Below are 14,128 nucleotides of genomic sequence, written 5' to 3' on the forward strand. Positions count from 1 at the left end.
GATACTACAGAACTATAACGCTAGATACTATACAAATACTACAAAAATACATGTACAGTAACACTACAAAAATACCACAAAAAAAGCCAAAATATCACTAAAATACTTCAATGGAAATACAACAAATTGGATATCTCCAGGACCGGGCCTTTTTGAACCAATGTGTCCAGCGACTCCAAATTGTTGCCCATCCCTGTTCTAAAGTCAAATATGGGTACTTGATTTTACACGTTGTCCCTTTAAGTTTAGACATTGAGTTTTACTAAAATGCTATTTATCTGTGAGGCTCCTTTCTGGTCTTGAAATCTTGTTCCATGAGTGCTCGTCCGTGCCACTTTGCAAAAAAATAGAAAAAAAAGAAAAGGGAAAAAAAGAACATCTATTCATCGACATTCTTCCGTGACAAAGCCGCAGTTCGACATCCTGTTGATATCACACAGGACCGTTCTTCTCACTTCAGTTAGAGGGTGTGTGCTGGTGGTCAATGTACAGTAGTTCTGCACTATTGTACTCTACAGTGTTCCCATTGTATCCTGTAGAAATAGCTCTCTCTCTAACTCTCTTTCCCTCTCCCTCTCTCTCTATCTCTTTTGGTCTTTTTCTCTTTCTCTTTATGTATTTTTCTCTTTCTTTCTCATCCTTTTCTCTATCTTTCTCCTTATTTCTCTGCCTTACACTAGCTGTCTCTCTCCCTCTTTCCTTTTCTCTCTGTCACTCTTTGTCGTTGTCTTCCTATTTTTCTTTTTCATTCTTTCTCTCTCTTGATCTTTCTTTTGCTCTCTCGCTCTTCTGTCACTCTTTCCCATTCTCTTTCTCTCTCTCCCTCTCCTATCTTTCACATTTTCCTCATTATATTTCTTTCTCTCTGTCTCTGTCTGTCTTTCTCGCCGTTTTTCTAACACCCCGTGTCTTTCACTTTTTCTCTTTCTCTCTCTCTCTCTCTCTCTCCCTCTTCTTCTATCTTTCACCTTTTCCTCATATTCTTTCTTTCTTCCTATTTCTCTCTCTCTCTCTCTCTTTCCCTCACTCTGTGCCTTTCACTCTTTCTCATTCTTTTTATTTCTCTGTTTTTCTAATGCTCTCCCTTTCTTACTTTCTCTCTTTCTCTTGCGTTCTCTCTGTCTCTCTCTCCTTATTTCTGTTCTGCTTTCTCTTTTTATCTCTCGCTTTCTGTCTTTCTGTGTCTCTCTCTTACAATCCTTCACATTTTCTCTTTATTTCATTTTTGTCACTTTCTCTTGTTTTAACGCTCTCTCCTGTTCTCTTTTTCTCTGTCTCTCATTTTCTCCCTCATTTTCTCTCTCTGTTCCCTTTCTCTCTCTTTATTTTCTGTCTATCACTCTTTTTCTCTCATTTTAACACTCAATCTCTATGACTCTCTCTCTCTCTCTCTCTCTCTGTCTCTCCCTAGTTTTAACTCTCTCTCCTTTTCTTTGTTTTTCTCTTTCTGTCGATTTTCTCTGTTTTTCTCTCTCCCTCTTTTTCTCATACTAACTCTCTCTCTCTCTGTCTCTGTTTCTCTCTCTCTCCCTCATTCTTGTATTGGTTCTGGCCAGGAAAAGTGAAACTGAACAACCCTTTTTAGTCTTACCCAAGTATTTTTCATTATTTAATGGCTACTGTTCTTTTTGAACATGAGAAGAAGAAAAGAGAAAATGACTGTCTGCTCTCACGGAGCCGAGTGGAGCTGTCACCGACAGGAAGCAGAAGACGAAGCGTTTTGAGATACGGGCCAAAAATAAGAAAGGGCAGCAGTAGGACGGGGGAGTAGACCAAAAAGATGTTTACAAAGTAGATGACCTCAGCATGTGGGCCACCCAAAACGTTTTGGAGATGAAATTTGGTGGCCACTGCAATACTTAAAACAAAGTGACTACATCAACAAAAACTTAGGGTTTACGGTTTGGCGTTAGGGTTGGGGGATTTGGTTTAGACCTGGGGTCTCCGAGCTTTTTGTGGCCGAGAGCAACTTCAAGGGCGAGGAGTAACACAAAGGGCTTCTTGATAACGCACTTCCAGAACAGGAATTTTAAATGAATGAATTGATTTTATTTTTTTTACTGATATTTAACGTGAGAACTGATTTTTTTAATGACTGATAATTATTCAGAATGATTCAACAATGTAGGAAACAGATAAACCTCAACATGCAATATTTTAATTCTTCTTTACCTTTCTCTCATCTCATTAACTACACCGCTTATCCTCAGTAGGGTCGCGGGGGTGCTGGAGCCCATCCCAGCAGTCATTGGGCAGGGGACACCCTGAACTGGTTGCCGGCCAATCGCAGGGCACACGGGGACAGACAACTCACTCGCTCATTCACACCTAGGGACAATTTGGACCGGCCAATCCACCTGAAATGCATGTTTTTGGAATGTGGGAGGAAACCGGAGTGCCCGGAGGAAACCCACGCAAGCACGGGGAGAACATACAAACTCCGCATAGGAAGTCTGGAGCTGGATTTGAACCCACGCAGGAGGTTCCCAAGACATGAACTGTGCCACACATGCGCTAACCACCGCGCCGCCGTCTTTACCTTTCTAATTGTTTTAATTACAAATGCTCACAGGGCGGCACGGCGGATGAGTGGTTAGCGCGTCCGCGGCACAGTTCTGAAGAGATCAAACCTTCCTGTGTGGAGATTGTATGTTCTCCCTGTGCTTGCCTGAGTTTTTTCAGGGCACTCAGGTTAATTGGCCGGTCCAAACTGTCCCTAGGTGTGAATGAGCGAGTGAGTCGTCTGTCCCTGTGTGCCCTGCAACTGGCTGGCAACCGGTTCAGGGTTTCCCCTGCCCACTGTCGAAGATAGCTGGGATGGGCTCCAGCACCCCCCGCGACCCTACTGAGGATTAGCAGTGCAGATAATGGACGAATGCTCAAAAGGAAACAGAAGAAAACATAAAAAGACTCACATTTTGCAGGAAATCGCATTCATTTTTTCAAGACCCTATCATCAGTTTCATGATCTCTGCACCATGTTTGTGCAAATGATATTATAGTTATATTTTTATTACCATTTCAGAATCATTACCTTGTAACTCTAATTTGTGTCCTGTGTCAGGTTTGTCCACGGCTAAGAGGAAATTCGCCGACTCTCTCAACGACTTTAAATTCCAGTGTATCGGGGACGCCGAGACGGACGATGAGATCTGCATAGGTAAGATAGCCGATGCTAGGAAATTCGAAGCTGATCTAAATATCCATAATCTATATCGAATATGTTTAATTACCAAGTAAGCAACTGGTTTTATTTTCACTCAATAGTCGATGCTTTTGGGATTGCGTCATGAATTCTTCCACAAACTCACCAGGGCCTCTTTGATGTCAGTAGAAACATGCTAGTAATGGCAACCCCGCCCTTTGTGTGTGCACAACACTCACATTGATATCTTGCCTGAACAGCTTACAGGGCGCCACTCCAAATTACGGAAGCCTAAGAGTGCCAAAATGCAGTAGATATAAAAAAAAACAATTGACAGGCACTTATGCAATATCGCTATTCATTTCAAAATTAAAATGTGAATTAGGTGTTATATTTTTTTAATTACTCGCTCTAGTCCGTCAAAGTCAAGGCTCGCGGGCCACACTCGGCCCCCAAGTAAGTTTTCTACGGCCCCTGAGAGGATCTTGATGCATTATTGTATCATTCACCAGGAATCGTGTATTTGTTTTCACTGTGCGTTACTTCGGGTTGAACTTTAGTTGTTGGTAGTTTAGTGAACGATCGAAAATGTATATTATATTAGGTGATTTAAGCCTACTTTAGCTTAAATATAAAGTATAGGCTCTGGTGTTGCCTGAATGTTACAGGCTTTTTTCATTTAAAATTTGGAATTTCAATATAAAGGAACTTGACTTGACTTTCAACAAAATACTATACAAGCTCTTTTACGCACGTATTAAACTGCAAGGTTATTGACGCACAGGTGAAAAAATGGAGAGACTGTTAAACCAGTCAATCAGAATGCAGAACAAAATGTACTATCCAAATCTGTGTTTGCCAGAGTGAGTAAGAATAATGTGATAATGAGATAAGTCAAGTCATGTTTATTTGTATAGCCCTAAATCAACAGGAGTCTTAAAGGGCTACACAGACCGCAGATTGTTGCAAACCACAGACTATTATTACACCATCCCCTGGTCTAAAACCTACATGATGGCGAGGAAAGACTCAAAAACCTCAACATAAAAAAAATGAAGAAACCTTGAGAAGGGACGGCACATGAAGTAATACCCCTTCCAGGATGACCAGGCTGCAACAGATGTTGTAATAACAATTAATGCACAGATATTGTTAACAGGAAATAGAGTTCATTCATAAGCTATAGAATGGAAGTGTGTTTTAAGCCTAGATTTAAACAGTTCCACTGAGGTTGCAGATCGAATCTCATGGGGAAGAGCATTCATACCACACACCGGGGCCCAAATGGAGAACGCTCTCGAACCTGCGGATCTCTTCTTGGCTCTAATGCCTTTTTGTATGTCAAATGTACCCCTGGGGGTCTGGATTTAAAGCGTCAGCGTCTTCACCGTTGCAACCTGGGTTCGATTTCCGTTGCAAACAATCTTTTGTGATATGAATCAAAGACACTTAACGACCTTGCGGTAATATATAACGCATTAGTAGCTCTTACTTTAGTCTTAATTTCATGTGCCTCATGATCCAGCGCGCTTTATGTATGAAAAATGTGACAAAAATGTAAAAGACCTCCTGTTTTTTGTGTCATTTTCCCAAATGTTCATCCCAGCCAAGTCGCTCCAGGAGTTCGCTACCGTTTTGCAAAACCTGGAGGACGAGAGAACCCGAATGGTGAGTCCAGTAATCCCATAAATGTAAAGTTGACCATAGGGCTGCAACTAAAGACTATTTTAATAGTTGGTTTGTCAACGGATATTGAAAGCATTAATTGAATAATCTGATACTAATCAATTTTTTTTTGTTTATGTGTCAAATTTTGTAGAAATAAACACAAGGAAAATTGATACAATGAAAAATACTGTGGGTTGTGTTGAAAGTTGTGTTTTCAAGGATTGAAAGGTGCTTGAATTTTTGTTCAAGTGCTTTTAAATGCTTAAAGTTGTTGCCATGTTTCTCAACAACAGCTCAAAAATGACACCGACACTGTTCTCTGGTGGCTTCGCTTCGCCATTGCATTTCTTCTTCTCTCGCGATTAACTGTAGCTGGCATTAGTTTGTAAGGCATTGTTCTATGAAGCGTCATCGCCTCCTATAGGTCGTGCCTAAGAGGACAGGTGCACGCTTCATCTAAACAGGGCACAATAAAATGTTTATTAGTGCAAAGATGACGTATAAATTATGGACATTTATTATGAGCCATGCAAAAAAATGAAGGTATCATTTCTCAGTGGTAAATTGTAATGGGAAGAACTTCCTGCAACTGAAAATGTAAGCTACATATTACTGTCATTTTTACCCAACATCTACAGTATATGGGGAGAGATTTGTCTCAATAATATTTACTCACATATTCGCAATTTACTCAAGATCTAAAAATCATAAGTCTTGATAAATGCACACGCAAGATTAAAAATAGCATAGGCATAGTCATGGGAACCTGTCGTGGGTTCAAATCCAGCTCCAGACTTCCTGTGCGGAGTTTGTATGTTCTCCCCGTGCTTGCGTGGGTTTCCTCCGGGCACTCCGGTTTCCTCCCACGTTCCAAAAACATGCATTTCAGGTGAATTGGCCGGTCCAAATTGTCCCTAGGTGTGAATGAGCGAATGAGTTGTCTGTCCTTGTGTGCCCTGCGATTGGCTGGCAACCAGTTCAGGGTGTCCCCTGCCCACTGCCCGGAGATGGCTGGGATGGGCTCCAGCTCCCCCGCGACCCTAATGAGGATAAGCGATACGGCTAATGAGATGAGATGAGATAAATAGCAGATATATGTGTGGCTCTGCAAAATACATGATTAACACCAGATTTTATCATTTAAAGGTTACTGGAGAAATTGGGAAATTGACTTTAAAAGTCCTTAGGTGCCTAAACTTGGCCATGAAAATGGTGTACGTACCTTTTATTGAACATAGTGCGGATTCGTACAAAAATAAATAAATAAAATAACCTACCTAAAACTAATTAGGCACAGTGTTCAGTCATGAGAGAAAAAAAGTCATGAAAAAACATGCGTCGATTTTTAGGGACAAGCAAATAAATAATAAATTAAAAACAAATTTTTATCCTTGTAACCAAGAAGAGGCTCATTAGCAGCAATAAACAGTAAGTAAAACAAATATATGCTTTTTTGAGGTACATTCAGTGGTCAACTGAAAGGTTTGTGACAAAATAACTAACAGTTTGAAAGCAAACAGTTTTAACAACTAACATTTCTCGTTTTTAACGTTGTTGTCATGGTCGCCTTGGCGACCGGTCTGCCCAGCCCCCTGGGCACCAGCTGAAGCAGTTCAACTAATCGCGTGTCTGCTATTTAAGGCTGGATTGTGGGCTTTGCGGGTGCTGGCTCATTATATACACATGGTCCGTTCTGTTATGCCTTGTCCTGTTTTGTTGAGTTGGAAGAAGCCTGTGTTTGCACGTTTTGTTAAAACCTGTTTGTTCTGTCTTGTCCCTGAGTTATGGACAACTTTTATTTTGGTAAATAAAAGTTTTGGATCGTCACGCAATTGAGTTCTCCCTTCCTGCCTCCTGCCTCCGTTCTGGTCCGGTCACCCCTTCCATTCCGTGACAGTTGTAACCACTGATGTTTGTTGTTTCCAACATTTTAGCAACTGACGTTCTGACGTTTCGTTTTTAACGTCGAACTGCATGCATTTAATTTCATATCCATTTGTCTGGCACAGTCTGACATAACACTTAAACTCTCTTTAATGGCTAAAAAAATAAATCGTGTTTAAAATGTACAACACATGTTATCAAAATTGCATTGGCTCAAATGTTACTTGAATCTTACTGAGACGAGTCAGACTCCTTTGTTTGATTTTAGTTCTTTAAATGTGGTTGCATCACCAAGCTTCTCCCATGATACCCAAGTAGTCCTTTGATTTGCTGTTTCCAGGCTAAAATGCTCTAAAACTTTTGAAGTTTTAGTACACATACTTTATGTTGACGCGTCATTTCTGTATTTTTATATTAGCGCACAGGACGGAGACACTATTGTGCATGCCCGAATTTCAGCAGAGATTAGAATCATGTAAGATGCATCACTGTCAGAAAAATGGCGACAATGGAAGTCAGTGTCGACTATTCCTGTTATCGATTTTTTTCGACAAGCTTGATTATTTGTTGCAGCCCTATTTGGAGATGAGGCGCTCACGAATTTATTCCCGCAGATCGAAAACGCCAACGATGTGCTCATCATGCCTCTGGAGAGGTTCAGGAAAGAGCAGATCAGCGCTGCTAAGGTAAGCCGACGATGACGTTGTCATCGAAAAATTGCACTTTCACATTCATCGATCGATAAAGAGCACTTAGCGAGCTAGCTTGACATCCACTCTGCTAATATTTTTACATAATAATTACAGTTAGATCCCATGGAGGCTTGGAGATTGTTTACAAAAGTGGTGCACCATTTGAAAACAAGTTTGAAAAATGTGTTTAAAGCCCAGGTGTGTATTATCTAGCTAGTGGTGTAGAAATACTTCAGTTATTTAGGTAAAACACTTTTAATTGTACATGTGTTTTTTTCTTATTTTTTCAATCTGACAAACAGGATGTTTGTTTTAAAGACCAGTAGTTTTTTTCCACTGTTTTCTTCTCTAGCCACTCATGTTAGCCCCTTGACTGTGGACTATGGCTCGCGGCTAGCCTCTGTTGGTATTGTTAGCCTCAATGTGTAAATAAAGTAGACTGGTAAGCCCCAAATGTGATGGTCACTGAGTCCAGTCAATAACTTTTTTCCACTGTTTCCTTATCTAGCCCCTAATGTTATACAGTAGACTTGACTGCAGGGTATGGCTCGGAGCTGGCCTGTTTTGTTATTGGTGTGACTTGTCTTCCACAGCTGATTTTAGTTATTCAGGCATCCTCCACTTTTTTCTACTGTTTCCTTCTCTAGTCGCTCGTGCTAGGTAGCTGTTTTTGTTAATATTGGCTGCTTTTACTTGGTCTCTTGCTTTCCACAGCTGGTCATGCATATTAAAAAAAAAACTTCATTTTATTGTGATATTTTACATTTCATTTAAATTGAAAATACAGCACAAAAAACAAGAAAAAAAAATCTGTTTCTAATATAAAAATATATATGCATTTTTTATTGTTAATTCCACAATAAAGAGATATTAACTGTATACTTTAAGACACCTTTTATTGCTAAAAAAAGAAAGAAAATAAGGGGTATTTTACTAATTAACTACAGGTAAAAAAATGACTAGGTAGTTAATATGTTTTCAAAACATCACAACATTTGGCCGGCTAACATAAAAGGACAATACAATTCCAGCAATTGAGACACTTCTTTTTTTTGCCTCGTGGCATCATGTCCTATTTTATTTGCTTCTCAGTGTCCCCCTTTCGCAGACATTGACATGATTTATACTGACTACTTTCCCACAGAGGCATTTAAGAGTCCTATACTGTGTTCAAGATTAAAAATAACAGCTTTAAAATATTATTTCTTGACCAAAATAAATGTCAAACAAATATATATTTTGGTAATGTGTGCTTTTATTTTTAAAAAACACTTTTGTGTTGTACCTCAGTGACGAGTTTTTTGTTCAACTGCATTAATGTAAATAAAGTTCTTTGCAGAGGATAAAGAATGTACACTAAACCCCCTGGATAAGGCGTCCCCGCCTTACAAAGTTTTCACTTTGTGGTGTGGGAGAAGATGTTATTTTGGCCCCTCTTTATGGCATTTTTGCTTACCTAAAAACTGTCAAAGGGTATTAGTTTGCATCAATGTTAGTAAAGTGAGTAGTCTTATTCATCATAGAGGATCAAGAATATACAGTCGACCCCCAGGATACGGCGTCCCCGCCTTAAGACATTTTCGCTTTGCGGTGTGGGATAAGATGTTGTTTTGGCTACTTTTTATGGCATTTTCGCTTACTTAAAAACTGTAAAAGGGTATTAATTAGACTGCATCAATGTTAGTAAAGTGATTAATCTTATTCATCACAGAGGATCAAGAATATACAGTAGAGCCCCGGGATACAGCATCCTCGCCTTAAGACATTTTCGTTTTGGTTGTGGGATAAGATGTTGTTTCGGCCCCTCTTTGTGGCATTTTCGCTTACCTGAAAACTGTGAAAGGGTATTTTTTAGACTGCATCAATGTTGGTAAAGGGAGTAATCTTATTCATCATAGAGGATCAAGAATATACAGTAGACCCCCAAGAATACGGCATCCCCGCCTTAAGACATTTTCGCTTTGCGGTGTGGGATAAGAAATTGTTTTGGCCCCTCTTTGTGGCATTTTTGCTTACTTAAAAAGTGTGAAAGATAATTTATTAGACTGCATCAATGTTAGTGAGTAATCTTATTCATCATAGAGGATCAAGAATATACAGTAGACCCCCAGGATACGGCATTCCCGCCTTAAGACATTTTCTCTTTGCTGTGTCGGATAAGATGTTGTTTTGGCCCCTCTTTATGGCATTTTCACTTACTTAAAAACTGTGAAAGATAATTTATTAGACTGCATCAATGTTAGTGAGTAATCTTATTCATCATAGAGGATCAAGAATATACAGTGGACCCCCAGGATACGGCATCCCCGCCTTAAGACATTTTCGCTTTGCGGTGTGGGATAAGATGTTGTTTTGGCCCCTCTTTGTGGCATTTTTGCTTACCTAAAAACTGTGAAAGGGTATTTATTTATTCCTCATAGAAGATCAAGAATATACAGTGTACCCCCAGGATACGGCAGGGACGCCTTAAGATATTTTCGCTTTGCAGTGTGGGATGAGATGTTATTTTGGCCCCTCTTTATGGCATTTTTGCTTACCTAAAAACTGTGAAAGGTAGTTTATTAGACTACATCAATGTTAGTAAAGTGAGTAATTTTATTCATCATAGAGGATCAAAAATATACATTAGACCCCCGGGATACGGCGTCCCCGCCTTAAGACATTTTCGCTTTGCGGTGTGGGATGAGATGTTATTTTGGCACCTCTCTATGGCATTTTTGCTTACCTAAAAACTGTGAAAGGTAATTTATTAGACTGCATCAATGTTAGTAAAGTGAGTAATGTCATTCTTCGCAGAAGATCAAGAATATACAGTAGACCCCCAGGATACGGCGTCCCCGCCTTAAGACATTTTCGCTTTGCGGTGTGGGATGAGATGTTATTTTGGCACCTCTTTATGGCATTTTTGCTTACCTAAAAACTGTGCAAGGTAATTTATTAGACTGCATCAATGTTAGTAAAGTGAGTAATCTCATTCTTCACAGAGGATCAAGAATATACACTACACCGCCCGCAATAAAGCTCCCTGCCTTACCTTGTTTTAACGATACACTGTGAAATAATATATTTTTTCGGCCCATCTTTATGGCATTTTCGCTACCACATCAAATACAAATTTTGCATCTCGAAAATACCTATCTGCTATTGGTCGATGTCTTAAAAAATGCTGGTCTGATATTGGTTTGCATCAAGGTATCATGGTAAAACTGATATGCTATTGGCTGAATTACCTCCCACAATGCCTTTCTCTCTTTGGCCGGTTAAGTTTGTGCTTCGTAAAGACTTTGATAGTCTGCGATACATTACTCTAGTTTTGATCTTTATTTATTCGCTATGAGTCCAAAGCAGAAGTTATGGTAAAGGGAGAAGCAAAAACACAATAACCATAGGAAGGAAGCTTGCGATGATCAAGAAACACTTTTTCAAAATAAGGAGGCGATTAAAGAAAGGAAATCCTCTAAGGTCATGCAAATCTTCACAAGTGGATGTTTTCAAATCAGTTTTCATTTGTATCTGAAGTCTCCTGCCCCCTTTGCATCCACCCCTTACCCCACTGTACCATCTCAAATCACATCACAAAGGAGGTAAATAAAATGTAATTTTCATTTACATGCCCTTTTAGTTATAATGTTATTAAATCATATACACTTGTATCGTGCATAAGAAGAGTCACTTTTCAAATATGGCCGAGAAGGTTTGATTGCAACGCGGTGGGCAGATTACGGAGCGATCACTCGTAATCTCGGTGCCGCTAATCCCAGTTTAGCCCTGAAAGAGGTGAACAATCGTTGCACCTTCAGAGGTTAAATTCCGTGTCACTTTTCTCAAATTTGCAGTTTTTGGGTTGATTACGCGAAAGTCAACTGTCACTCTAAGTATTAATTGTTATTCGGTATTTTTTATTTTTCCACCTCTGCCGTTTATTTGGCAATAGCTCATAAAGTCGCAATGTGGGAATATACTGCACTCTGCTGGCTATATTAGGAACTATGTGCAGGAATGTTTTTATTTTTGTTTTATGCCAGACTCAAAACTTTGCAACTATGTATTAAAATAAATTTGTTGTATTTAAGTGTTTAAAACGCTGACATTTTATCACCTTATATATTAGTAGGATTTATAAATGATCAAACATGCACAAAATTACTTTGGAAAGAGTGCATTGCATGTAGAAGTATATAAATATCATGTTGTTTTACTGCAGTACAATAATGATGGGGGAAAACGCACTTTAAATTACCTTACTGTATAAACAGATTCTTATTCATTTATTTTAATCCGCCACTAACGCATGATGCACTTTGAGGACTGCCGTTAGGGGGAGCCCGTCTACTCAATATGAGAATCACGCGTGGTTCATTGCCATCGGTGAAATAAATCATTGTAAGAAATCATCATTTTTTAAAATACAATCATCGTATGATTTATTAGAGAAGTCTTAAACGATCAATTATTTGAAAAAAATGTTTTAATAAACCGAAAAAAACTACTTACTGCTCAAGAGCTAATGACGTAGTTCTACAGTTCAGGCGTCGATTTTAACTTCCGTGTTTATTTAATGTAATGGTCCTAGTCTAGTGGAATACATTTAGTGCGCTGTAATGTCAAATATCAAATATATTGCTATTATTTATCGTTAATGAGCTCTGGTGTACGTTTTGTGTCAGTATTGGAAATATTTACGTTTGAAAAAAACGTTGCGATAATTGTAATTTTTTGTTTATTTTTTCATGCATGTATTTATTCATTTGTTTATTTATGTATTTTAGGTACTTACTTATTTATCTATTTGACATTTTTGGGTTAATAATAAATAAATTCGAACAACACGCTCATTTTACACCACCAAAGTTGTTGGGTGAGTATTAGGTTTTAACGGCTTCAAAGGGATTTAGAACAGCAACCGGAAGTTGGCATCCATCGTAGTCTTTTATTTAATTTGCTTTTTATTTAACAAAACGTAAAAACAGTTCAAGTCAAGTCGTGTTTATTTGTACAGCCCTTAATCAAAAGAAGTCTCAAAGGACTGGAGAGACTACAGACTAGTGCAAACTACAGACTGCTATTTCACCGTCCCCTGATCTAGAAACCTACAGGAGGGCAAGGAAAAACTCAAAAACCTCAGCATGAGGAATATCAAGAAACCTTGAGAACAGAGGTAAATATGAAAATATTTGAACAATGGGTTTACAAAAGAAGTTAAAATTCAGTTAAAATATAGTTTCTAACCCCAATAAAGGTATAACAAATGTATATTTCTGCTGGTGGTAGCTATTACACAATTGATACATACAATTACAACACATTTTGACACGCTTTTCTAGCCAAAACTTGTTTTGAACCGACAAAATTGGTCAAAAACTGTCCCTTTTAGCAGACGACAATGTCATAGTAGAGTAAATGAAATTAAATAAACTTCTTTACACTGATTTTCTTTCCAGTCAAAAATTTCACAGCAATATTGTGTTAAGAGTAAAACCGAACTGTACAAACAATCCCAAATACATGAAAATGAAATAACACGCATGCCAGGGGGAAACAGTTACATAAGTGACATAAAATTGCTAAAATGTTTACAAGTATTATTGGTTTGAACAATTGTGGGAAAGCTTTATGGATTAAATGTATAGTTTTACTTCACATCGGAAGTTAAAGGAAGGGATTCTTCTTGAATCTGGTCAGAGAGGGGAAGTAATAAATGCATCAATTTGTTCATAGTAGACAGATGTTTTTTTTCTGCAAAAAAATATGAACTGGCAACCACATGTGTGCATTTTCTAAATGGTATCGTCTATATGTCATGAAACTGCTTTTTATTATAAGGACAGCTGCTCTACAACATGGCCAACACTAGTAATTCTTATCACATGTTGCTTTTTTTCCCTCTGTGGTACAAAGCAGTAACAAAAAACAAAATATAGTAGACCCTCGGGATATGACATTAATCTGTTTTGAGGTGGGGATCTAAATGTGAAATTGCTGGATATAGGGATATAAACCCATGGTGATGTGTAGCTAATGCGCTCCAAACCCCCCGGTATCCCACATAAAACCGTTTAAAAAAAGGTGTATAGTAAGTATTACTTATATGTAGTATATGTGCATATGTCATCAACATGAGAAAAAAAAATACATATTTAGGAAAATTGAACTACCTTTGGTGTGACGTGACGAACTGGTAGAGTGGAGTAGCAGGTGGATGCAGAGTGGGGAGGAGATAGCATAAAGAAGATTTTTACTCTTTATTGTCAAAGGGATATAATGGATTATTTAGCGTCTCCTAGTGGTAAAAAATCCTCCAATAAATAAAAACCAGTACAGGTTTAAATTAAAAGGAAAATACATTTACTATAATATAAATGTCTGTTTATTTAAATTCTCTTAGGTTTAGAAATTTGCATTTATTTCACATAAAATGAGGCTCACCTAAAGGGACCTGACATGATTGTCCGCCATCTTGCTTCTATGGGTACCCCAAAAAAACAATAAACTCTTTTTTTTCTCTCTTTTTTTCCCTCTTTTTTTCTCTCTTATTTTTTTTCTGCTTTTACTTTTTACCTTCTTTTCCCCTTTTTCTTTTTTTCTTGGCCTTTCTTTACATTATTTTCTTTTCTTTTTATCCCCTTTTCTTTTTTTCTTTCTATTTCTCTTTTTTCTTTTCCTCCTTTTCCTTTTTCTTTTCTTTCATTTTTTCCCTTTTTTATTATTTCACTTCTTTTTCTTTGTACATGTTTCTTAT

The 14,128-nt window shown here is 38.2% G+C and overlaps 1 protein-coding gene across 1 annotated transcript in view; it reads left to right on the forward strand.

The window, feature by feature from the left end:
- LOC148349292 (rho GTPase-activating protein 26-like) overlaps positions 1 to 14,128 on the forward strand; it is a 78,286-nt gene that overhangs the window by 23,777 nt on the left and 40,381 nt on the right. The window contains exons 3-5 of the mRNA XM_088321144.1: positions 3,065 to 3,160; positions 4,752 to 4,813; positions 7,312 to 7,383. Of these exons, the coding sequence (XP_088177270.1) occupies positions 3,065 to 3,160; positions 4,752 to 4,813; positions 7,312 to 7,383 (230 nt within the window). The remainder of the gene's footprint in view (positions 1 to 3,064; positions 3,161 to 4,751; positions 4,814 to 7,311; positions 7,384 to 14,128) is intronic.

Source organism: Urocampus carinirostris, chromosome 17 (assembly GCF_059441175.1).
Source record: "Urocampus carinirostris isolate Australia breed hairy pipefish chromosome 17, RoL_Ucar_1.0, whole genome shotgun sequence".
NCBI classification, from domain to species: domain Eukaryota; kingdom Metazoa; phylum Chordata; class Actinopteri; order Syngnathiformes; family Syngnathidae; genus Urocampus; species Urocampus carinirostris.